General features: G+C 41.1%; 1 protein-coding gene across 1 annotated transcript; it reads right to left on the bottom strand.

Moving 5' to 3' along the window:
* Positions 1 to 2,404: 2,404 nt before the first annotated feature.
* Positions 2,405 to 25,200, bottom strand: Oct-TyrR (Octopamine-Tyramine receptor). The gene is made up of 2 exons (XM_065479905.1): positions 24,981 to 25,200; positions 2,405 to 4,082 (listed from the first exon to the last, which is right to left on the bottom strand). Exon 2 carries the CDS (start codon positions 4,078 to 4,080, stop codon positions 2,725 to 2,727), a length of 1,356 nt encoding a protein of 451 aa, XP_065335977.1. The 5' UTR covers positions 4,081 to 4,082; positions 24,981 to 25,200; the 3' UTR covers positions 2,405 to 2,724.

The following is a 25,200-nucleotide window of genomic DNA, read 5'->3' as shown; positions in this document are numbered from 1 at the left end:
CTGTAGTTTTGCCACATCTATGTAGGAGATAGAATTCATTGCCTTAAATTAATAACTAAAATTAATTTTCTTGAAAATCAGAGGCAGTTTGATTGGATAAATTGCTGGGGTTGATCGACTCGATTAATATATATGTCTCCACGAGAATCGCACCCGTTGAATTTCTTGAATACTTCTAGCAGTTTAGCAGGGTGCAAGCTCAGTGCGCATTCAGCAGCTCACGGTTTTCTCGATTTTTCATTCATGCAACCTCATCCATATTCAGGCTGACGACTGTCGCCGAGAAATTCGGCGGTGCCGACACATTTGCTGTATTTAATTTGGCGCACGCACATCATTCATAATTCAAGCTGTCGCTCAAGAAGCTCTCTCTCTCTCTCTCTCTCTTCGTGAAGTGAAGCGGAGGCTCAACGCGACGGCTGCTTTTGATGGCAATTTTATTTGGCCGATCCCTCTCCGTGCCTCCGGAATTTCCATCGACAGCAGCCTTAGCAATGCAATTAGAAAATACTCTCCTCTCGCTGTGCGTGTGCGGATCGAAAACCTTTCGAGAGAGGCGGAAGAACTCGCGGATTGGGACTTTCCGGATTCTCGCAGCACAGAGGCTACTCAAATTATGCGGCATCGTCATTGGCAATTGGTCCCGGAATCTTGGGGACCGGCTCGGGCAACAGCAATGCTGTATGCCGCATCCTTTCCTCATGCAAAATACATGAGTCAAATATTTGAGGTTTCAATATTAGACGCTGCAGGCACCGAGCGGCATAGCCTGAAACTATGCAATATGAATAGCAAATTTATGCACGGATATTTATAGAGAGTGAAATTGAGAGGAATTTCTATGTTGGTAGATGCCAATGAATGGGAAAAATGCTTTTAAATTCATCTAAAATAATTTTTCTATATTTTCCCCCAAAAAATCTAAAGTGCATCAAAATTATCTGGAAGTTATCATCCATTTTTTTTATTTTAAATTTAAGTAAAAAATATATCTGCCTTTACTCTTTCCTTCAACAATGTGTGTTTGTGCGCCCAAGTTTTGCAACTGTCTTTGCTTGCGTAAGGCAAAGACGAAGGAATTTTGACAACGCACAGCACGTTTTATTTGAGACAGCGAAACAGCAAACTCGTGCTCCTCTTTTCGCTTGACGTGGTGTGAAAGTTGTGAAGCACTATATATACAGACTTACAAAGCGACAACATCAAAGTAACACGCTCTCGACACTCCCAGCATGTGAGCTTTTATTAATTGGGAATTTTGCTGAACTTTGCCAATCAGTCTCTAGGAAAACTCACTCGTCTTTCGCAAGAAGCAAAAACGGCAACCCCAAGGGTAACGAAAGGTTTAAACTTCGTTAGCATCTATTTGCCTTACTCGTTGAGTCGACTTCTCTTTTTCTAATTCGTTATGAAACCCCGTAACGCCATTAATTTCATTGAACATCTCTTAGTAAAAAATATGATGTAATTTTGCCATTTGCAGTGGAATTTTTTCACAAATGTTATAAAACTTTTGGTTAAAAAAATAACGAAATAGCTTTAATCTGCGCGGAATTAACTTTAGGATGTGCGGCAATGAGTGATATTTGAAAGGAAAACTAAATCAAACGTTACAACTCGCTCATTCATTTTTTTTTCAATTTGCAGCACAACAAAAGGACTTTAATTATGAATTTAATCGTTAAAATACTTTGTATAGTTAAAACAAAAAGGCTTAGTGTTGCACGCATAATTGCGTCTAGTAAATTATTCATTCATCATAGTTTAAACAAAAATTTGATGCCTAGTCAGAGTGTCAAATCTCAGACATTCATTATCCACTCTTTGTTCTAATCTCGCGTAGACAGACAATAAAACGACATCACCTCTGATTGAAGACGAAGACAATAAGGGTCAAATTGCCTCTGTGCAAATTAGAAAAGCTTCTTCTGCGAAAAAAAGGCCAAGCATCAGCATTGACGTGATCAGGAAGCGAAAAGAAATAGCAATTAGCAGCTTTTCCTGGAAAACTCTCTAGGGCATTTTAGGAATTTTAGCGTAAGGAAGGGGAGATCGCGTCGCAACTAAATGAGAGCGGGAGAGGTGTTCATGAAACGGAAAATAATTGCATAAGAAATCTTGGAAGAGTATGAAGGCTCCCTCTTGCGTGCCTGTCTTTCATCACGCGGAAGAATAAATTAAAAGCACGGGATGATGATTTAAATACAAGGAAACCGGAAGATAAACACGAGCACAGAGGCACGCTGAGAGCGCTTTAATCAAGTTGCGCTTAGCAGAAACTTGCTATATCCTCCGCTTGCTCGTGCTTTATTAGAAAAGTTTTGCGCCGTTATCTCCGAGTGGAACTCGCACTTGATGATTCCATCCGAGTGTAGCAGGACTGGAAAAAAAATAAAAACTCGAGTTCAGGGGACAATAAGTAACTTTAATTCGTCGGTCTATGCAACAGCCATGAGTAACACACACGTCCTTGAACGAAAGAAAGTTGGCAACGAGAATAAATTCGAACGGCAAACATAGTCTACATGCGATTGTTCAAATTCGATTAGTTTGCGTCTCTGTCCGCACTGGATCCGGTCGACGACGAGAGCCAACAAGTGTCGATTGGAGCAAGAGACGCGGCCAGCCCGCTCCAAAGAGGCTCAGGGGTTCGGAGCGGGTCGGCCGCCGTTGAGCACGTGCTTCGTCGCACCAGCAGTCTTTCGGGGCGGAACGGAACGGGAATCAACACTTGAGAGACTTGAGCCGCAGCAGCTTTTTAAACGCCCTGCGGAAGTCGAGGTTGAAGATGGTGTAGATGATGGGGTTGAGCGCCGAGTTGAGGTAGCCGAGCCAGGTGACGAAGCTGATGAGCTTGTCGCTGGGGCAGCACGAGGTGCAAAACGGCAAGATGACGTACATGAGGAAGAAGGGCAGCCAGCACACGACGAACACTCCCATGATGATGCCGAGAGTGCGTGCGGCGCGGCGCTCCTTGGACAGTGAGATGCGCTGCCGCTCCTCCACGAACTGGTGCACCGTGTTCTTGCGCGTGGGCGGCGCCACCGCCGGCGCCACGATCGGCACCACGCCCGAGTCGCCGTCGACGCCGATGGCCGAGATGTCGTCGGTGGACGAGGCGGCCGTGTTGGAGCGCCGCGCCCGCTCGACGGAACCGCGCTTCCGGCGGCGCCGCTTGCGCCGCTCGCCGTTGGCCTGGTTCTCGCCGCTCGACTCGGGATCTTTGGCGGGCACGGGCGGTGCCGGCGCGTCCTTGGGCAGCTGCGGCGTCACCGCCGCCGCCGCCGGGTGCGACGACAGCACGGCGTTCAGCTTGGACGCGTTGGCCCGCTCGCGCAGGCGGCGCCGCGTCGCCACGAAGATCTCGGCGTAGACGAGCGTCATGATGAGCAGCGGGATGAAGAAGGAGCCGAGCGACGAGTAAATGACGTAGCCCTTCTCCGAGGTCAGCTGACACGGCGTGGACGAGTTGAACTCGTTGGGGTGCGGCCAGTCGTTCCAGCCGGCCAGCGGTGGCGAGCTGATGAGCAACGACATGAGCCACACGCCGCCGATCATGACCAGCACTCGACGCAGCGTGCGCTTGCACGCGTAGTTGATCGGGTCGGTGATGGCCCAGTAGCGATCGAGCGCGATGGCGCACAGGTTGAGGATGCTGGCCGTGCAGCACAGCACGTCTGACGTCAGCCACATCTTGCACACGGTGATGCCGAGGTGCCAGCGGCCCAGCAGCGAGTACGCCACGTTCAGCGGCAGCACGAGCACCGCCACCGTCAGGTCGGCCACCGCCAGCGACACGATGAAGAAGTTCTGCACGATTCGCAGCGGTTTGTGCGTGAACACGCTCAGGATGACCAGCACGTTGCCCACGATGGTAAGCACGATGATGGCACCCAGCACCAGCAGCGTGAACACCGCCTCCAGCTCGGGTACCGCCAGCTCCACGCCGCCCAACATTGTCGACCGGTGGAACACCAGGCCGCTCACGTTGGCCGAGCACCCGCCTTCCGGCGCCGACATCGGCGTCGCAGCCGTCGAGGCGCTCGCCTCACCCATCGTGTCGTTGAGGTTTTCTTCCATGCCTGCAACATGCAAGATTGGTTTCTTTAGTTAGGGGGAAAATAAACGGGGTAGAGTAAATTTACAAGAATTTCCTCCCAAAGAAAAAATAAACTTTTTTCAATTAAGACAAACTGCTTTTCAATGCAGTCTGCAAACTAGGCTAGCGTGGATTGGAAGTTCACAACTCTATTGAAATAACTCCACGCTGCTATTTAATTTTTAGAACCAAGCATAATCTGCAACTCGAATTACAAATCTTACTTCCTCTTAGTTGGAGAGGTTAAACTTTGTAACAAGTTTTTGTCACCAGCACTTGGTTAATTTTGCGTATTGCTTCCGCTCTCATACCATTCACTCGATCGAAATAAATCGCAAACCACATCTGCGGTATCAGAATCAATTCCTTGTTCCGGGAAAACAACAGTCTATTTTTACCTCAGAGCGAAAAGGGTAAACAAATTTCGGTATTTCTCCTGCCGAGAGGATTTGAAATGGTGTTTGCCGAGCGAATATATTCTTTTAACGGGCACCGCCGAAGCAACAGCGACTTGTCGGCTGTGCACACAATTAATTCCACTGCGGGGTGCATATCAATGAGTTGGGCTCTTTGCATAATTATTCACGTCAGCTGATTGATCGCTATGCTCTCCGACTTGCCGCCGACCCGACGTCTTTCAGGCGCAACTAAATCCCGGCTGCGGGAAATTCGCTTACAGAAAATAGTTCCGTCTCTCTAACTCTGACCTACATATCAGACTTCATATAATATTATATGTATTTGTTAAATTGAGACAAGTTGGTCCATAAGCATCTGAATAAAAGTCGTCTCTTTTAAAGCGAATATATGCTCTTTATGTATGATGAGTTTGCGGTGCAAAAGTTGCTCCTTTCGGAGCCAATTCTTTTCTTGGCGCTGACAGTGGACTTTCGTCGAGATTTTTGCAAAGTTTCTGCCACGCTACGTGCTCGCTTTTTGTGAAGAGATCAAAGCGAGGCTCGCGCCGAGCGATCGATGCGCAATTCCAGAGAGCTGATCCTGCCTCGCCGGCCTCGCCGCGCTTTGACAACAAGCGGCCACGAAATGATACACGCAATGTATTTACAACACATATGCTCGTGTCTCCTCCATCTGTTTTGGCTTCCGACTGCCAATGCGGCCTGTTGGCATTAAAAGCCGGTGAAATATGGAAATTGCCGCTCTCGTCAGCAAAAAGGCAATTCAAAGTATTCGCTGCGGCCCTATTTATCATTTTTTGGACGTGCCTCTCTAGTGCTTGCAAACACATCAACATGGTAAATGCATAAGAAATATCGTGCATTGGTTCCTGAAATGTTTATTGCTCACCAGAGCAAACAGCTTTATCGAATGCCGCTTAAACTTGCACTCCTAAAGTGAAATACAGGCTAACACGAGTATATTCGCGCTGAACGTGACGCTTTAACTGGACTTTTAAAAACATTTTCGTGATAATAACCGAGTCCTGCATTCACTCCTTTCAAGGTAGTAGCACCTAGTGTTGTGGAATAAGCACGCAACTCTCATTCCACGTCGCCAATTAATCTACGATTTGAGATATTTCGTGCAGATTGTGAGAAAATTGCGTTGACCTTTTACCGTAGCAACGTAGACCGGTGCATAGATTTTTTTAAATTCAACTGATTCGTATTGTCCAGCCAAGTAAAAAATAAATTAAATATAGAATTTTAGAAAAGAAAATGCGGCCAATATTCAGATAAAAATAAGGTCTCTAACGTTAGCTGCGTTTTGACCTATATTTATTCATGCAAAGTAGCGTACATTAAATATATGTATGCATGTATTGCTACGTCTCATACTAGTGATTGATTGACATTCCGTTTTTTCGCTCTACGTCTTTTTAAATGACGCGACCCATAAGCTCTGCCTCTGCACCGACCTTTCAGCTTTGACCGTTTTATCGCCGCTTCCAGAAGAAATCCGCTAGCTTCCAGATTGACACAAGATCTAAATGACCTCTTTTGCTCCTTTTTTACGAGTGTTTTAATCCACTCAAAGTGTCTTGACGTGTCCAAAAAATTCTCGTCTGTATCTCATGAAGACGCCAGTAAAGTGTCTCGTTTTTTCTCGACGGAGAAAAAAACGCAGCGTGTGTATGTGGGAAATTGAGGTTTGGCCCTCTAATAAAGATTAATTGGAGTCGCTGGGGACTGGTCGCTGTCTCTCTAAACCATACATCCAGATAACCGGAGCAGCAGTAGCAACCTCTCGCTGGTCTTTCCGCGCAGCACGGAAGGCAATTTCTGGTGGAGACGGAAATTCCAGCGCGCGCAGGGGAATTGCGCTGCGCGCACTCAAAGGACGGATTTATGAATTGGTTGCAGAATGACTGGAATGCAGGCAGGGGCCGCTGGGACGACCTATTGAATTGGAGGAACGATTAATTTGTCCGCGTATAGAATTGTTTAATTTATAAATAAGGTCCCCGCGGATTTCGCGGACCGCGCGCATTCATGCCGGATTTTGTAAAATGTCAGCGGTACGAAGCGAATATTTGTAAATAAATTCAGTCCTTTTAATGAATGTACGCCAAAGTCCTAGCGCAGCTGAATTTAACCTGCAAGCCTTTTTAATTAATGTGCGCACGGCTTTCGACTCGCGTGTGTTTGTACCTCGTTCGAGCGGCGTGCACACGGTGCGAACGAGCCTGTAAATCATTTTGGCCTGCGATTCGCTCTGACAGTTGGTCAGATAAGCACCCTCGCAACTTGTGCAGCTTAATTCTGCCTTTTGTGACCATTAAAAGGTCGTTCGTGTTGCTCTGGTTGAGTGATTAAAGTAAACGCAGCACACGTAAAACTCTATGAGCTGATTTTGGACCCGCATAGGCTGGCACATTTGTATACCTTTCTTCTTTTTATATGGCGAGTAATCAACTTTCCCATGTATACATCATCTTCATTGATGTGCAGAAAGTATCATGATATTTCAAAAATTTTAGGATGCTTTAATTTTCTGCTTGTGTGTACGCGTAATGGTGCAAATTTGCTTTTTGATCAAATATTTGATTCGATCTTGGAAAGCGGTGATACGGAAAAGGTGGGAAGCCATCCCTTTGATAAAAAATGTAATCATCGTGTGAATTGGTTGGCGGTGTCCCTAAGGTGTATCAAACAGAATTTCGCGTCGCCCCAAAAACATGGTGTTAATTAATCACCACGCGACGCTGCCAAATTCCTGTACACCTCACCAAATAACAGTTAATTCAATTCATATATGCGGCCTTCCATTCTTTTTTCGTATGTAATTTGAATTTCCCCGTAAACAAAAAAAAAACCGTTCATCACTCCGGTTCTATGCAAGCTTTGATCAAAAATTTTTAACTACCTCCACACCTTTTTAATTTACAACAAAGTAATTCAATTAACATAATTTTTAATTAAAGTTAAAAAATGAATTACACGATGAAGCAGCCCCGTTTTTTCCCATTTTCTCGTGGTATAAAGCCCATCACATCTTCTTTGGTGTGTGAAAAAAATCTCGATGGCGTTATTTTGAGTTTTTGAAATAATTAGCAACACAAAATTCCAGAACACAAAAAATGGAAGGACCCATATTTAATCTTTTGTAAATGCAGTCTCATGATCATCAAGTCAAATTTATTTAATCTTGCGTCGGAGTTAAACACAAAATTCCTTAAAATTTAATTTAATTCGCATGAGGAGGCTCGTCTAAGAAAGAGTGTATTTAACAAAATTAAAACAACTTTAATGAGCTAAAAATATCGATAATTTATTTCATCTTCGCATGTTCTTTGCTCCAGTAGGAAATTGTTTTTCTTTCACGTGCTTATATTTAGAAAATTTAAAATTTACTGCAGTTTTAACATATTAGACCAAGGAACTAAGCGAAATTTTTCCACCACCAGGATGATTTGGCTAAAGAATGATGAAGCTTTGACTGTACCCTTTTTTCAGTGCAGTAGAAACTACTAAAATATAGAATTCTGTACAAAAGAAAAAACTTATTTGCAAACAGTCGTAATTTTATCTAGCTTAACGAAGTTCCCTCAAAACATTTAAAAAGAGAGCAAACGGAATAATGCTTACGGGAAAAGAGTAACACCAATAAAAACTCCTCCATTTACTTTTAGACTTAATATTAAACTATAGTTGCGCCGATTCCTACTCGGGGAATAAAACAGCAATTTGTGAAAATGCCATTATTACACCTCAAATGTAACCGCATTGAGCAAAAAGAAGCAAAAATTTAGGCGTCGTCCCAATTTGGACTGAGTGGTTTTAGGCAAAAAACGCGCGTTCTCACTGCGGTACACAGTCGCGTTAGCAGACGGCATTTTTAATTGGTCACAATGACTGTTTCGTGATACATCCAGCAATATGCAGAAAAAAGTGGAGCCCCGTGGCGGTTGTCGTATCGCATTATTCCACTTCAGCGCGCTAGCAATTCCAAGTGGGAAAACACCCAAAAGACGAGTTTCATTGTACATAATCCCCTCTTCTTGGAGGTTCGCCATCACCAGTGGAGCGCAAAATTTTCTGCTTAATTAGCCACCGCAGTGCAATTAGAAAAAAAGGCTTTTGTTTTCCGGCTCGAATAATCCGCTTTTCGCAGAGTGCAACCTAAGTATTCTCTTTCGAACAGCGGTTGGGTGTGAGAAACTCATCCCTCTGGGAAGTAAAAGAGCAAGCGGACGCGTAAATAAATAAATAAATAAATCCTTGCGGGCCTGGACACAGTGTGACGATCCAATATTCATGAGGAGATAATCGTGTGAGACTGTGAGCTTTGTTCATCCTACTGGCCACAATGTTCCACGCATCTTTGGACGATTATGGTAACCAACTGGGAGATTTTACCCTTCCTGAAGGTTGGGTCTTACAATTAGAAACACAATGCTGCAATCAAATAAAAATATCATTTGTTCCAAAATTAATTAAATATAATTTCAAGTTACCTAGTTTTATTGAAAAATAGCCCATTTTTAGGAAGGCTGTCACCGTCTTTAAAATTCATATTTATTTATTTTAATTTTGCTGCTCTGGCGCAATTATACTGAAGAAAATGGAGCTCATTGAATTAAAAACTAAATACTTACGGTTGTTTCATTTTAGAAATATGGGATTTTAAGCCTAAAATACGAATTTTTAAGGAAAGAAACCCGTGTAAGACCAGCCATTTGCGCCAAAAATGTAACATAAAAAATTTAATTCTTTCCTAGATAAAAATATTAAATACACAGTCCTTTTTAAATTTTCATTAACTAACGAACTTTCTATAAAGGTTCGCAGTTGAGAGAGCATAATTAGGGTTTTAGCTAATAAGAACATGCATTATTTAGTTTTTTTTTATTACCAAAATAAACTTTGCTCTTTTCGAGAAAAAGTATTTGATATTTTCAATGGCTTAGAGATTAGCAAAGAAAGGAAGCTACTTTACTCTTTATTTCATCTGCAAACAAGATCAAGCATTCTGAAGGGCTTCTCATAATGAGATGATTTAATTAAGAAATGACTTTAATGGTAAGGCAAGCCTCTGCTAACAATCTTATTCTACCAATTAGAACACAAGCTTACTTCATGCAGGCAAATGAGATGAACCACTCCAAAACAAAATCGATTAATGATTTTTCTCGTGAATCAAGTCACGCGTAAATGAGAGGGATAGGCTATCCAAGCTCCAAATGGATTTTTTGCGTGATGAGAGTGTTCAAAATATCAGACTGCACATTCTCCATTTTTTTCAGTGTTGGCAATGCTTTTCCCGGAGCTATGCGAGTTCAAAGGCAAAAATATTTCCTGACTTTATTTCCTCGCGTCATTTCTAGCCTGGAGTGCATGTCACCACCGACGATATTGCCAGGCGATTACCATTTATTCACGGGTTGGTTGGCGCAAAAAGGCGCGCATTATTTTCTTTTGTTTACACTTTCCGATTGAGGATGGCAACCTTGGTTGTGTTTGCGGTCGTGCCGTGTTCTTATTTATCCTCGCTCATATTATGCGAGATGGAGATAAGGATTCGCAGGCGAAGGATGTGAGGAACGTGAGTGGAAATGCCCAACGCTAAGCAAATGCGAGCTTTCATCTGCTAATTCCACGCCCATAGAGCTTTCTCCCTTTTGTTGCGGGCGCAGAGAAAGCAATCGCCGCATAGTACAGGGTTCAGATGCAAATGGGCGGTTTGATCTGAGCAGAGGAGAATAGCGGCGGAAAATGCTATTTCGGCCAGCGGTGCGCGTTCGCAAGTGAATAATTGAAACGGTGGCCGCACTTCCGATTCCCGCCGGCCCGGCCGCACTCGCCCCAACACAGGTTTCTAGGCGTGCGGCTTGAATGGACGCGTGCGAGGTGCGTTTCCTTTCTCTTCCGTCCTGCCGAGCAAAAGAGACGGCCTTGTTTCTACGCACGTATTTGAACAGGAAAATCCAAAGACCGGGCCTTGCTCACCGACTGAGTTTCCTCTTAGAATGAGACCTCTCAAACTGTGTAACAAATGAAGGTAGGCGTCCGGCGCGTTATTATTTCCTCGCGGGCATCCATTCAGAAAGCAAGAACAAAGCAAGCATTGGCGGATGGCCTGCATAAAGTATATTTATTACTGGTAAAATGGCTTCATATAAACATAAAGATGAATTATTATTTGATGTTTCAGATATACTTTATGCAGCGCCTAAAGCTCGGTTTAAACAACAAGGTACATGATAAATTATTGCTTTCTAAATATTTTGATGTTGCTTCTTTCATTTTACGTCATCACTAACTGTAGTAAAAGCATTTTGTTAATAATCAAAATTTGGTCCCTAAAACATCATCAAACTACTCCAGGCTGCAAACCAAACGGTTTAAAAATTATAGAGAGAATGCAAAAGAATTCACCAAGACAGTTAATCCAAACGCAACTCACAATGTACTCAGTGAATTAAAATTAAAAAAAATTACTATCACACTTTGTCAAAAATACATAAATGTTTATCACGAGTCAATTACAAATGGGAATCATGTGAGGAAGGGCGTCACTTCAGGACAACAAGTAACTAAGACCCTGCCCTGGAGGACAAAGCCGAAGTGAGCCCAAAACTTGAACTTCAGCAAGCGCGAAAATTATTTGAAAAAATATTAATTTTTCTGTCTTTCCAGCATCTTGATTGGTATTGACTGATTTTTATGCAATCCCTGGAGGTTTAAAGATTATATTTTTGAGCATATTTGTTACGATTAAGATTGTCTCCAGACCTGCAGACATTCAGTCTATTTACGACTCCGTTTTTCCTTCTATATTAATACAGATTTATGAAATTGTGCAACAGAAAGTTTTTATTTTGATTTACCAGAGAAATTTTTAATATTAACAAATTAAATTATCTTAAAACAAAAATGTCAAATAACGTTTTGCCATTTTCCAATTTGGAAGGAAATGCAATTAAAAATTTACCACGCAGAGAATAAATTAATATTGAACATCCTTAAATTAGATGTGCGCAGATATAGAAGAGCAAACAATCTCGCACACTGCCTCAGGTGATCCACGTGGTTGTTTGTGCTTTGGTAAAATTGAATTTTGTGAGGTGTGATGAATATTTATGAAATATCCACTTTGTGTTAATGATGGGAAGTGGAAGTGCTCCTCTCCTGGAACCGCATAATATTGAATTCTTGGGCTCTAACAATATGTGAACGTAGCAAGCTCACACAAGAGTGAATTTGCATTTTTTACGGCGCATAACGAGTGCTCGCTCGTGTTTTTAGTCATAAAACTAGATATTTTAACGGCATTTGTGGCTGGAAAAGCTCGTTAATTGGAGCAGCGTGCATCAAATATGTTTTGAATGCAGGCAGGCCGGTATTTCAGGTGAATTACGAGACGCGCACACAATTTCGAATCCACCGTCCCAGTTCGTTTTAATGCATTAACGCGCGCGCGGCAGCCTCTTCCCCGTGAAAAATTCATGTGCGGGGTATAAAATTAATTGCTGGTGCGGCGGAATTCGTAATTTGCGGCTTCCTCCCTCACATACCTGTGCGGTTTTCTCATATTCCTGCCAACTAGAGCGACAACTCCACGTCAAGGGTTGTTTCCTGTGCAGTAAGGCATTTAAGCAGCTTTTCCAAACAGCTATCAACAAAATTTGGCCAGACGCCGGTCATATTGCAGCAAAATGAATGCAAAAAACGCCAACTTGAATTTTCGTAGAAAAGGGTTCAGTGCGTTTTTCTCAGAGGCAGAGCAAGCCAATTATTTTCGGTGCCCACCCGCGCGGAAAGAATGAGCCGCTCGCAGAAAATTGCATCAAGTTTAATTAGGCTCTTCATAAATCAGAGTTGGGCTCGCGGAAAAGTTGTTGGATGCACGATCTCGTCTGCCGGTCGCCGTTTGGATTATTATTATTATTTACGCTCATTTTATTTCTGTTCATATCCAGTTCAAAATCTACAATCCAGAAAATCCCCAAATGCTCAAAGCTCTTGTTGTGGAGCAGCAGAGAGTACTTGTAAATGCTGAAACACGAAAAGCTTCCCAACGAATGCTTTTATCAATCTTCCTGCTGTGTGTACGCCATTAACATTTTGAATCAAGTTTCTGTTCCAGAAAGTGAGCATTGAAACGCGTATTTTCCACGAATGAATATTCAAAAGTGAATGGCACCTCCTGCTCTTGAGCGCTTGCCTGCTGCTGAACTTTTCATGTATTCCGAAGGGAAAGCATTTTTGCAGATTCCTGGATCACGGAGGTAATTAAATTCTTGTTTTATACATTGCTGCAGAACTATTATTTTTCTGAAGAAAATTACAGAGAAAAACAACAACCTGAATTTGTTCAAAATACATTTTTGACATTTAAAAATATTCTTTCTGCCAAATATTTGGGAAAATTTTCTAAAAAGGCAAATAGAATGTTTAAAAAATAACACGTGATTGTTTCCACAAGAGAGAAAAAAAGGGTAAAAAATTTAAGAAAAAAGGGTAAACCAAAACTTAAGAAAAAATGCAAACTAATCCCACCTTTCGTGGAAACAATTTTTCCACATAATCTAGCTTACATCAAATCCATATTTTATATGATTTTATTTTAAATAAAATACGGGTTTGCATGGATGCTACTGTTATAGCCCGTCTATGACGTCGATCCGCAAAGGATGAAGAGTGTCGAATATGATTTGTTGTCGATCGTGCCTTTGTCCTGGCAACAAGGATTAGGGCTTGCGGCACGCGTGCGACAACACAACCTGCTTTCATGCAACTCAAAATCGCATTTGGTTCAAGGCGGGTGGTTGATGAGTTAATACTCTCTCAATTTGAGGAGTGGACGCACTATGAATCACCCTGCAGGGTTCGCAGGCCTGCCAGCGCCACGCCGACCTGCCAGAAACACGCACGCAAGATAAATTTGCTTCTCAATCGAAACAATCGCTCTCACCTCTTGCACACTTGCACACGCCCTTGTCATGTTGGGTTAAATATCAATTACACTGGCTATATCACGCAATCCGGTTTGTTACATTGAGTGTATTATATTATCACGTGAAATTGTCTCATTATTTGGTGTGTATGAACTTAATAAACAAACAAATGATAATATTTGATGAAATAAAGGCAAATTAAAATCATAGTGATCAGATATTTTCCAATATCTAGCAAAGATTATGTTCATCTGAATGGAAGAGCTACTTTCAGCAGCGTTTTTTTTCTGGAGATCCTCTATAGAAAGAAGAATATTTGCAATATTATCATTTTCACAAAACGTTTCGATGATCGCTGATTCAGAATTCTCAATACTGTGGTTATGAATTTGTATTTGAGGTAAAATAAGAACTGCTGATGAGGCCTGAAGGGTCGAAACAGCCGCTGTACAGTGCGATAGCGTGATATTGATATTTTTCCTGTCAGCATTGTCACAATAAGCCAACCATTCTGAATTAATATCCACGCAGAGTTCAGCCATTCGTTAAATTAAAATTTCATTTTCTTTTAAACGCACTAACGCGATCTCGATATGTTTAGTATCAGAAGATAATATAAATAATGTTTTAGTTTTTAAATGTTGAATGATTACTCTCATTTTTTGCACAGGTAGAAAAAGCAGTGTGGATGAGATTTAAAAGCGATTTTAATGACACCTCTCGTCATTTTATACGTAGTGTTAAACTCCATGTAGCAAAGCTTTCGAGCAGAGTGCTATCATGTTCGATAAATAAGTGTTGAAATCTGTGTTTGAATGATTGCTCTTTTATTATGGCGGAGATCCAAGTCCACTCAAAGAACTACCTTTCTGTTTAAATTTATTGTCTGTCCTGTTTTCTGTCCTGTAAATTTATCAACGAGATAGTTTAGAAGTACTTTACACCTGGTTTCTAACTTTCTAGTTATAAATTATGATTCAATACACAAATCATATACAATTTATGTTATATGAAATAGGAAAAAACCATCTTGCCAATCTGAATGGAGTTTTAACCCGTAAAAGATAAGTCACCGGCCAGGCATAAAATTTAAAATTTTTTCTTTTAAGATAGAATTATCTTTTCTCTGGACATTCCCTGTTTTGAAAAAAAAATGAAAGGAAACAATATCGGAAAGGTAAATTTAATTTTTAACATTTTGAATTTTCATTCATGAACCTTTTAATTCAATGTATTTATTTTATTTGACAAGAGCATAAACAAAAATAATAATAACGCAATTTCGATTTTTACTAAATCCATTTTGGAGACGATTGGAACTGTAGCACTATTCATTATTTTTTCAAACGGATGAAATTTGATTTGATTTCTCGATTTTTGTGTGATATTATCTCTCGTGAATGCCGGGGAGAGCTTTTTATTTGCAAACAAATTAATTTATCCCATTTTCCCAGATCTGGTGGAAAAAACTCACCCTATCTGAAGTGCAAGATTGAGTGAAGTGATGATATTTAAAATATTTGTGCCGTATTAAATATTTCAACTGTCCGCAGTGTTACGGAAACCAATTTTCACTGATTGCGGCTAAATGTTTGGTGATCAAGGAAGGAAAAATTCAAACTGAATCTCGACTTTAACTATTGAGCCACTCTATTTCCATCCACTGAGACTACCTCGCTTTCCCGCTCCATGCAATCAAATAAACGGAGGCGGCTCTAAATTTAAATCGCTTCTTCCATTGAGCCGACTACTATTTCCATTGAGCGATCCTCCGAAATTAGCATATTGTGCGAGCAGCAGCGTGGGTCGGGTGAGTTTGAAGAGGTGTCAGTCGGCGCCAAGATTGATGGGTTTCGGCCGCGTCAATTCTCGCTGGCGACTCGTTGCCTCGTCAGCCACAAAGAACGGGCCGATTATTTTCTCCTCGACGACGGGAGGACGAGGATGGGGGACGGACGGACGGACGGGCCGGCCAAACACAGAACAAACACTCCCGCATCAGATGGGAGAGCAAGGTGCGCGTTTATTTGCCGTCGCAGTTGTTTGAGCCGTATCAGAGCAAATATTTGGCCATGCAACACACACCCCGAATTTCCCGCCAGCGCCGCATCAAGACAATAAATAAGAGTACCCGGCACGGTCAAAATCCTGCTTTATCTGCTCTCTCTCTCTCTCTCAAACTCCGGCAAACACGCAGCAACCCTTTCAGCGTTTATTGAATTTTTTGCGCTGCGACCTTCCGCCTTTCTCGCAAAATCTGCTTCGGTGGCACTCGGGAACTCCATTCTCTGAAATTGATGCCTTCGCATACTGTTAGTTAGATTCCCTTTCACATCAAGCACACTACCCTCATTCACGCAACACTTCGACTATTATTTTCTCCCCATTGACGGCAACCTTCTTGACAGTAACTTAACCTCGTTTTCAACAAGCACTGCAATCACTCATGCGTGCACGTAGCACACAGCAAACCTCGGTATGAAGTGTTCACAGTGCACAGAGTAATCTATCAAAGTTTGGTTTGCCTCAAAATAAAGTGTGTGTACACCATTTCAATATAGTTTTGTTGCAATCAGCCTGTAACGGCTTAGCGCTGTCTTAGAAGTCAAGCGCAATTTTGTATCCTGTTAATTTTTTCCTAATTTGTTTAATGAATCAAATTTGAAAAGCTACGATTCCTGTTGCTTACTGCTATTCTCCCTGAAAAATATCATTTTTAAATAATTAATCAGAAAATATCAAACAGTTTTTCAGTTATTCTCTAGATTTAGCAGGAAAATATTTGCGGACGCTGCATCAATATTATTATTATTTTTTTAGCTAAGATGAAACACAAAAAAATTGTACCTAAACTACTACTTAACGAAACTCTCTGGTAACACGCCAATTCAAAATGTGATTGTGTAAACGAGAAAACGCAGAATGTATTTTGTATCTCTTTTGGTAAGGGTCGAAGTACCGGGAATCTGTTCTCAAATCCAGTCTCATAATCGGTTTCGGAAAATCCATCCCAAAATCTGTGTTTTAATAATTACAGGAATTTTTTAATTTGTCAAATGTTGTTGTATCAATTTCCCACCATATTTCACTGATTTTATTCGTATTTTGTTTTGTATCATCCTGACTATGGATATGCACGGGTCAGAGTGGCGTTGCAGTACCGCTAAAAAGGTTATTTTAAACTAAATCGACTAACTGCATGTATGCTTTTCCCGCGTGCGTTGGAGTGGAGAGCAAAGCTGATTCAGCTCATCAAAAATCTAATGGAACATTGTACGCGTTGTTGTTTACTTACTAAAATCACGGCATCATCCTGTTACTCGCGTATAACAACAGCAAAACAGGGGCTGTCGACTATGATTGAAATGTAATTTTGAAACAAAACGTGATTTTCCTCTGCGAGCGGAAGGACACTGGCGAAATTAGGTAGATTGGAAATTCCAATTCCCTCGCTTTTCACAGCGCTAAGTTATATTTATGGTGCTCACGTAGTCCAATTTGCCTTTCGGTATAGATTGACAGCCATTTTAACATTAAATAATGTACTCTCGCCTCCCCTGCCACGTTTTCATTAAACATGATGGCAAGATTGGCAGGTACTTTCTCTGTTTTGAATTTACTTCCTGATCATTCGAGGCAGTGAAAATCACTCATTGAATTACGTTCGGTTTTTTGATGGGAAGTCGATAACTTGGAAAATCCAGATAAAAGAAAAAATTTAAGCACCCAATGCTATTTCATTCGCTGTAGTTGCGTCGAGTTTGTGATCCGCAACGCAGCATTTTCCGGGAAATGCGAGTGTGCAGTAAATATTTACCCTTCGAGGATTGAAATCAAATCGAAATGGTGATTAATCTGCTTTGGTGAGCGAGCGAGAGTGATATGCTCCAAGGCACACACCCAGCCCAATTCTGGCTTATTTGGCGCCAGTTTATTAAAAAAGTTTTGCGAGGGAGGGAACTTGTAATATCTGATTTCAACAAACCCAACGAATCTAACACATTTATCAGCCAATTAATTATATTAGATATTAGATGATGCTAATCTTGTGCAGATCAAAATTTTGGAATAATCTACATCAACAAAAGCAATGTAGATGACGAATATTCATTCATGATCCAAGAGATCTTTGGATTTATTTAATCTTTAAATTCGTTCTGTTCTTATTTTTCCTATTGCGCGAGGAAACGTGTTGACACACTTCAATCTCACTGTCAAATTATGTTTTTCCCCCAAAAGTAATCTAAACAGAAATGAAGATTTTATTTTCCCGTCAAGCTTTTATTTCAGTCGCAAAAACACAATTTTTAGTTGACATTGAAAGTAGCGTCCTTGGTTTACTGAGAACTGTTTATTTTTCTGTTTCTTCAGTTCTACTCAAACTAGTTTCGTCTTTTCTGTAGTAAATGGAAAAATTAACAGCCCACTATTCACCAAGAACGCTGCTTCTAATTTCAAATGATAATTATGACTACCATGATTGCATCTACCTTCATCGGCATCTATACTAACGATCGTAAAAAAGTTGACAGAAACAAATATAATCTCCAGCTCCAAATACGCTGGATGTCACCCACACAATCTGAGTTTTTTTGTGTTATTTTTATGTTGTATGAGGCTCAACGATGGCATTATATTATGCCAAAAAGTTCGGGAATCAAAATCGAAAACCACAGGGAATATCGCAAAAAGCCCCGTTGCATTAAAACAATTTGATCCGGTTGGCGTTTTTGCTGAAACACCCACCGTGCCGACTGTTTTGTAATGTGTTTGTTCTGTCAAAATTGAGTGAGAGAGCTCCTGTAGCGCAGCATTTTCAAATATTTATGCGACGAGTGGCATGTCGAGTCAATAAAAAATGCGCCGTCGCCTCTGCTCGCTCAGCTGGATTAGTGTGTTTGTACAGGCCGCGCGTGCTATTCCAGGCGGGTTATTCCGAAAAAAAAAACAGTCTTTAATTACATTCCAGTGCAACGCGTAAGTAGAATGTTCGGGTGACGACTGTGACGAGGAAAAAGAGTACCAGAAGCGACGCTCTTGAAATTCGCTTCCAGGCTGCTCTAATTCACTCTGCCTGTGCTCACTTGGCGTCATATGGCAAGCCGCTTTTTCACTTTTAATTAGCCTTCGAGGAGCATTTTGCTCTTCCTTTCCCAGAAAACTTTCTCTCTTGCGCAGAGGTAAAAGTGATTTTCGTCTAATTTGTACGGGCTCTATTGAATTTTCTGATTGTGAGTGATGAAATTCTGCGAAGAAGAACTTTTGAACAATGCGATTTAGGGATGCTGAATTTTTTGTGCTTCTCTTGTACCCATTTATTTTATTTCCAGGTCCCCATTTTCTCGATATTTTGTTTCGGTATCCAAAACAAACATCATTATGTTGAACTTAGCGCCTACTCCTAATTACCATGAGAAAACCTTCCAAGTAAGAGAAAAAAATATATAAGAGAGGAAATGATTTTCTTGAAGGCGCGTGAGGTAACAAAGTTAAAAATCTTGTCATCGCCAACTCTTGATGGCAATGCAGTTTTCTTCCGTCTTGCAATTAACAAACTGTTTCTAGGATTTTCTTGAGAAGTAAGCGGGTTGCAAAGAGGGTAGGTGGGAGTCTGACACAAAAGGTACAGCGGAGGAATTTTATTCATTTAAAATTAATAGTGGATAAAATGCTGAAGTAAGTCTTTCTCTTTCCGCTGCTTCAGCGTTGCGACTTGCGAATACCAAGCCAACGATGGAGGTGAGTTGGCAAAAAGCGTAATTTCCAATTGGGTGTGAAGGACATGCACGCAGTTCAATTAACGCCATCCGATAATGGGGTGCGGACACATTAACGTTAATTAAGAGTGATTTACTGGTACGCGTGAAATCAGATATTGATTAAGGGGGATCAGAACCAGAAAGAAAAATAATGACTCATTAGTGGAGCGGCGTACCTCTGTCAGCAGAAATTAATTTTCGTGTCCCTGCCCCCTACCGAGGTCTATTATTAAAACTTTAGATATTTTTTGTCCCGTGAAATTTGTGTGGATTTATTTTGTCATGAGTTTTGAAAGTAATTACTTCATAATGTCACGATTTGCGGCATTAACTAAGTAACTAACATGCGAAAGTTGAAAATGTGTTTTCCTTAGCTCTGATTGGTGTTGCTGAGGAATGAAACTAAGCAATGGATGAAAATTTATACAAAAAAGAAAAAAACAGCATTTGCAAATATCCCGCATCCACTTACGCCCGCACAAATATTTACGTCGAGAAGAAATGTGGTGGTAAAACTTTTCTCAGCAAACTTTACATTTTTCGAACAAACAGCATTAATGCCGAAAAGAGCTTTTTAGAGAGGAGAAAACTGACATCAGAAAAGCCTGATGAAACAAATTACTAAAGCACACCGATGCCATCATTCCACTCAACGAGCGGAATAGTATGCTACACAGCATCGTGTCCTTTGATCAGTTTAAACGTGCACTGAATTTCAATCAATACACGGAAAGGATTTAATTGAAAAGCGCGGTCAAAAACCGCACACGTGCAGAACAAATTGAATAAACAAATCGGTCCAACTGCATCTGGACCAAGTGCGTGCGTCGCATGCATGAAAGGAGCGATTTGTATGTGTACGTGTTGCGCTAAATCTCCAATTTAGTAGCGAGCGGATTTCGCCTGCGCCGTCTGCGGCTATGTACCGCGGGAACTTCATCAAAGCAGCAAAATCGTGCGAGCGGGTGGGAAGAGACGAAAGTTTCACGCTCTGCAAACTCCACAAACGCTCGAGAGCCGTGCGCAGACACAAACACACACAGACAGAATGTGTGCGTAGTTTTGCTTTTGATTCGGCCCAATTCATTGGCCTGGTTCGTCCACGTGTAATTAATTGACTGGTTTTGCTTTCACTGCGGCGATAAAAAAAGATTAGATTCAGAAACAGCGATGCTGAAAATAATGTTCTCGGCTGCCCTTAATTAGAAACGTGTAACGAACGGATTATCGCGTTTTTGCCGCGGCTCTATGGAACATGACGATCCATTTGGCAGGAGGAGCAAATTTGTTTTGCTGCATTATTATTAACACAGCTTTGAGAATGCCAGAGCAGTGTCTGCCCCAGCCGGTGCACGTTACTTTTTTGCCTGGCGCTTAATTAATGTTGCTGCAAATCAACGTAACTTTTTCAATTTCGTTTTTTCTCTATACACGATATTTTTTAAGAAATATATATTAAACTTAACAAACAAAGGTCGCTTTGCCTCGTGGTTCAAGTTGAAAATAATTATTGATCGACAAAAGGGACGTAAATTGGCCTGAGTTTCCTATTTTTTAATCACGTTTGTTACTTGTTGCGAGTAGTGTTCGATGATAAAGATCTCCTGCAAGTATTTGCAATCTTAAGAAACCCGAATTAAACAACTTGCCAAATATTCTAGCATAAAATACCTCACAAAAAGTAAATTTTCGCGAAAAAACATTTCAAAAAATCTTGTTTTCCCACGGTAACCTCGGTAAATGAAAATCAACTTTTCTTGACGTCAATGGAAAGTTTAGCAGGAAGCGTTGAAATATTAACAGTACGCAAAACTGGAATCACTCTCTAATTTTAAACCAAAGCAAATTTTCCATCATTGAAAAGGTTTGATGCAAAAGTTTGTGAACTGAATTGATGATAAAGCTGTGAAACGTGCGACAAAGATTTTAGGAGATATTTGCGTCCGCCTCTAAGGATGTTTTGACGTGAAAGGGAAACTGTTGAGTGATGAATGGCTTTTTTAGGATATTTGCATCATCGTCAGAGCTAATCTGAAATAATCTATGGTGCTAAAGTTTAAGAAAAGAGATTCAATTGTAGGTTATTTTGTAATGACTTTGGGAATAAAATGAGAGTGCATTACCCAAATTCTGTAAAATTTATTTTTAGAGCCAGCTTTTTAAGGCTTTATTCAATCTTTTCAGCATTACAAGTCAATTTAATACAGTGCATTAGAATGCTTTATAGACTAGTTTCAATTGTTTTATTTTCTATTAGTTAACTTTTTTAAATTCGACAGATTAATCTAATTTCAAACTAATACAGCTACGTGATTACACAAAGTCACAAGCAAATTAATTTTCGTCTAAAATAATCGCAATTTTCCCCATGAAATCCACTTAATTGGGCTTAAAGCTCCTTTTTTAGTGAAAACACGTGACGAAATGAAGATTTTCAGGAATAATTTTTTATATTTTGTAAGACACTGCCTAAAGAACAGTCAAAATGGAGTCCAGAACCGTCTGAAAATAATCAACCATAAATCCATCTTAGCTACCCTACCCTAACAATGCGTGTGACAAAAAATCATAAGGACGTGCAGGGTTGCGAGAATTTATGGCCTGTCAAATTAGAGAATCGCCCGAGTGCCAAATTACCATGAGTAAAACAGTGGCATTAGTAGCTTCCGAACAATTTCACAGCGTTTTGGTACGCGCAAGATTTCGCCAAGATTCTGCATTTATATGGGAGGGAGTTGGCATTGTTCCTGGGCGGTGCGAAGTCGAAGTGCGAGATTCTCACACGTGTACACAATAATAATACCGTCGTTGCCGCCTGAAAGCGACTCGGCTCGCGGTGCAGACAAACGAAGCACTCGGCAGACGGATTGCGCCCGAGCGTGTGCATTTAGTGTATACGCAAATTTAGCAGCAAATCGTCAGCCGCACGCGCTGCTCGGCAATAATTTGTGCGCCTCTTCGCGAGAGAAGGAGCAGCGGAGCGCACGTTCCTTAGCGACAACAGCGGGCACATTTCGCCTCGGCGGATTCAATTAACGCCAGCGCCCGCCATTGTCGGCGAAGCAATCGCGCTCTGTTAAATCCACTCGCGGTCTCGCCGCTCGGAGAGCGAGAGCGAGAGCGAGAGAGAGAGAGAGAGAGAGAGAGAGAGAGAGAGAGAGAGAGAGAGAGAGAGAGAGAGAGAGAGAGAGAGAGTATGTGTGCGCGAAAAGAGAGAAAAGCCAGCCAGTCGACGCAATCGGCCTTTTTGCTTCCGAAAATGCGCATCCGCCGGCGCGTCGATTAATCGACGGCGCTTTGATGACTCGGCATAGTTTCCGCCAGCAGACTGACTGGTCTTTCAGTCAATCTACTTTTTATCCCCGCGTGCAGACATTTTTTGCTCCATAAAGATAGTCGTGATTCCAACAAGCCCGATATTATAGCTTGGCGTCAATGAAAAGACTATTTGAATCAATCATTGTTTAAAAAGATTTCGATTTCCTCTGTAATGATAAATCATGCTCAAAAGGAATAAACATTTATCCAGAAATCCTCACAAGAGATGTAAATGTTATTTTTCTTCTCTTCCAGAGCATGAGGAGCACTGACATAGAAATTCTTTTGACAAAGTGTGATCTCATTTGGATTTGTCTCTTCTGACATGATGTGCATCAGGTTAAATGACAAAAACAAAATGATATCAACATTTTATCATCTGACGGTACATTGAAAATATTGCCAACTTATTCCGAATTAATTAAAAATATATATATATTTGATTGGACACAATGAGGTTCTTTTTTGCGTTCTCAAACGCTTTGTTCCGGGCCCCAACTTTTAAATTACAATTTTGTCTGGTCATTGACAAGCTGTTTTCGATTTCCTCATCCAAAAATTAAAATCTGGAGACTTCCATAGAGTCACCAGAGAAAGTATGAAATTACGCTTTGCTTAATTCGTCTAGACAAATAGTGTTACAATTAATTTTGCCATTGCCTCAATTACGAGTAATCTACCTTTCAAATAAAAAAACCTTTCAAACTGTCCTCAAGGTCTGATTTTAAAATAATTCCCATATTAAATCTTGCTCTGATTTTTTTCTCCGGAACTTCATAGCTCATTAAAAACATTAAATTTAAAAATTTCCAACTGGGGGGTTTAGCTTAGCTTGCATCGTTGAAAAGTTAACGACCCCAATAAATTCACCTCTTACAAAAAAATTCCTTGAGATTACAAAATAAAATATCTTTTACTTTTATTATTTAATATTTCGAGAGGCAGTAAATTAGATTGTATTTCAGTCATCTTTGAGCCCTAACGCCGGGCGTGCAGACTCCCCGCGGCCCAATGCCGCTGTATCGAGCCGAACGCGGCACTGGCCCACCGGAACAAATTACGCTCAACTCCCTCGGCTGTAGACAGTTCTCCGAAAATTCAAACACAAGGAAATCCCAATATTGCCTTTTGATCGAAATTAAACTTTCAACATTGCACGAGCTAATTTTCTTTTTCAATTATCAACTTTCTTTGCGACGGAAGAAATTGAGTTGCCATGCACGCTGAGCCAATATTCGCCGAACATTCCGAATTTAAAGCAAAACACGCAGTATTCATGAGGGCGATTCAAAGGGTTGGTGTGTGCGCTTGGGAATCGTGTGCTATGCAAATCGTCGGTCACCGCTGTCGCGCCGGTTGCATAATTACGATTTCCGCAGGCGTCGTCCAAAATTCTCTCCACGGCGGGCGATGAGATTGTTGTTTACATTTTACGACTTCCTCGGCGAAAATATTGCGTCAAAAGTTGAGCGGCAAAAATAACATCGTTTTATTACGAAAGTGGAGCTCTTTTGCACATTGTCTGGAAAGGAAGCTCGTTTTATGTGCACTGTGTATTATCATTGTGCTTTCCTGTTTGCGAATGCGGACAAAGCAACTCCTTTTGAGTGTTTTGAGTGCTCTTTTATCGACCAAACGAAAGGAGTAATTAATTTTCTGGATGGCCAATATCTGTTCTCAAACTGTGCTGTAAAATTTCCCTCCTCATCGTTTCAATAATGCCACGTTTGATTAGGCCCGACGATAATTGCAGGCACATGGGCAAACACACTCATTCTGATGCACGAGTATTTTTGGAAAGTCAATATTATCCTACGTGTCGGCTTTTTTCCGCAAAATCGATTGGTAAAATGGCCTGCGGTGTGTAATTATCTCTTCTCCGTGTTAGCAAATAAGCTATGTTGGTTATTGCAGAGGCAAATTAGATTTTGAAAAAGTCAATTTGGCACCGTCGATTATTACACTAAATTATGGGTAAAAAATGACTTTGAATTTAAGCAAGTCATTTTTGGATCTGATCAGAGTTAAGGATTTTCAATTGTAAAATTTATATGGTGCGCGAGGTAATATTCTAAATACATAAAAAGTCATTTTCGCTTTCCTCAATTTAACACCAAATATCCCTTCTGTTATTTAGAGTTAAAATTAATCTGCATTCAACTGCCACCAATTTACTAAGTTATTTTTTATGATTGGATTTTTTAAAATGTCTTAAATTTATTTTTTTGCCTCGTCATTGTTAACTTAAAAATTTCTCCTCTGTGTTCTACTTTGCATATTTTAATTGTAATTTTGTATTTCCCTCAATATTTCCATTGAAATGTGTCCAAACTATTCGTTTGAAACTTATTGTTTCACAGTTCGTGGCGAAAGGCATTAAACCCTCACGGCAAAATTTATGGCGAGTAAAAACCCCGTCGCCAGCACCTGTGGCATTACTCACTTGTGATTCAAAATGCGTTCGGAGCGGCGTGTCTGTTTCAGAGGAGGCCCAGGTGTTCTGCAGTGGAAGTATCGGAGGCCGCTGACAACCGACTGTCCGGGGTGGGCAGCGTCGAGTCGGCCCGCCGGCGGCCCAAAAGCGCACTCTGGCTCGTCAGCATGCTCGCCGTCCCGTCCTTCTGGGTCGCAATCGGCGCTCGCAGTGAGAAGGTAAGGGCCCG

Source organism: Cloeon dipterum, chromosome 2 (genome assembly GCF_949628265.1).
Source record: "Cloeon dipterum chromosome 2, ieCloDipt1.1, whole genome shotgun sequence".
NCBI classification, from domain to species: domain Eukaryota; kingdom Metazoa; phylum Arthropoda; class Insecta; order Ephemeroptera; family Baetidae; genus Cloeon; species Cloeon dipterum.
This window is presented reverse-complemented; position numbering and strand designations above follow the sequence as displayed.

Excerpts from the sequence above, each read along its gene's own strand:
- Oct-TyrR (XM_065479905.1), bottom strand. The coding sequence starts at position 4,080 with ATGGAAGAAAACCTCAACGACACGATGGGTGAGGCGAGCGCCTCGACG.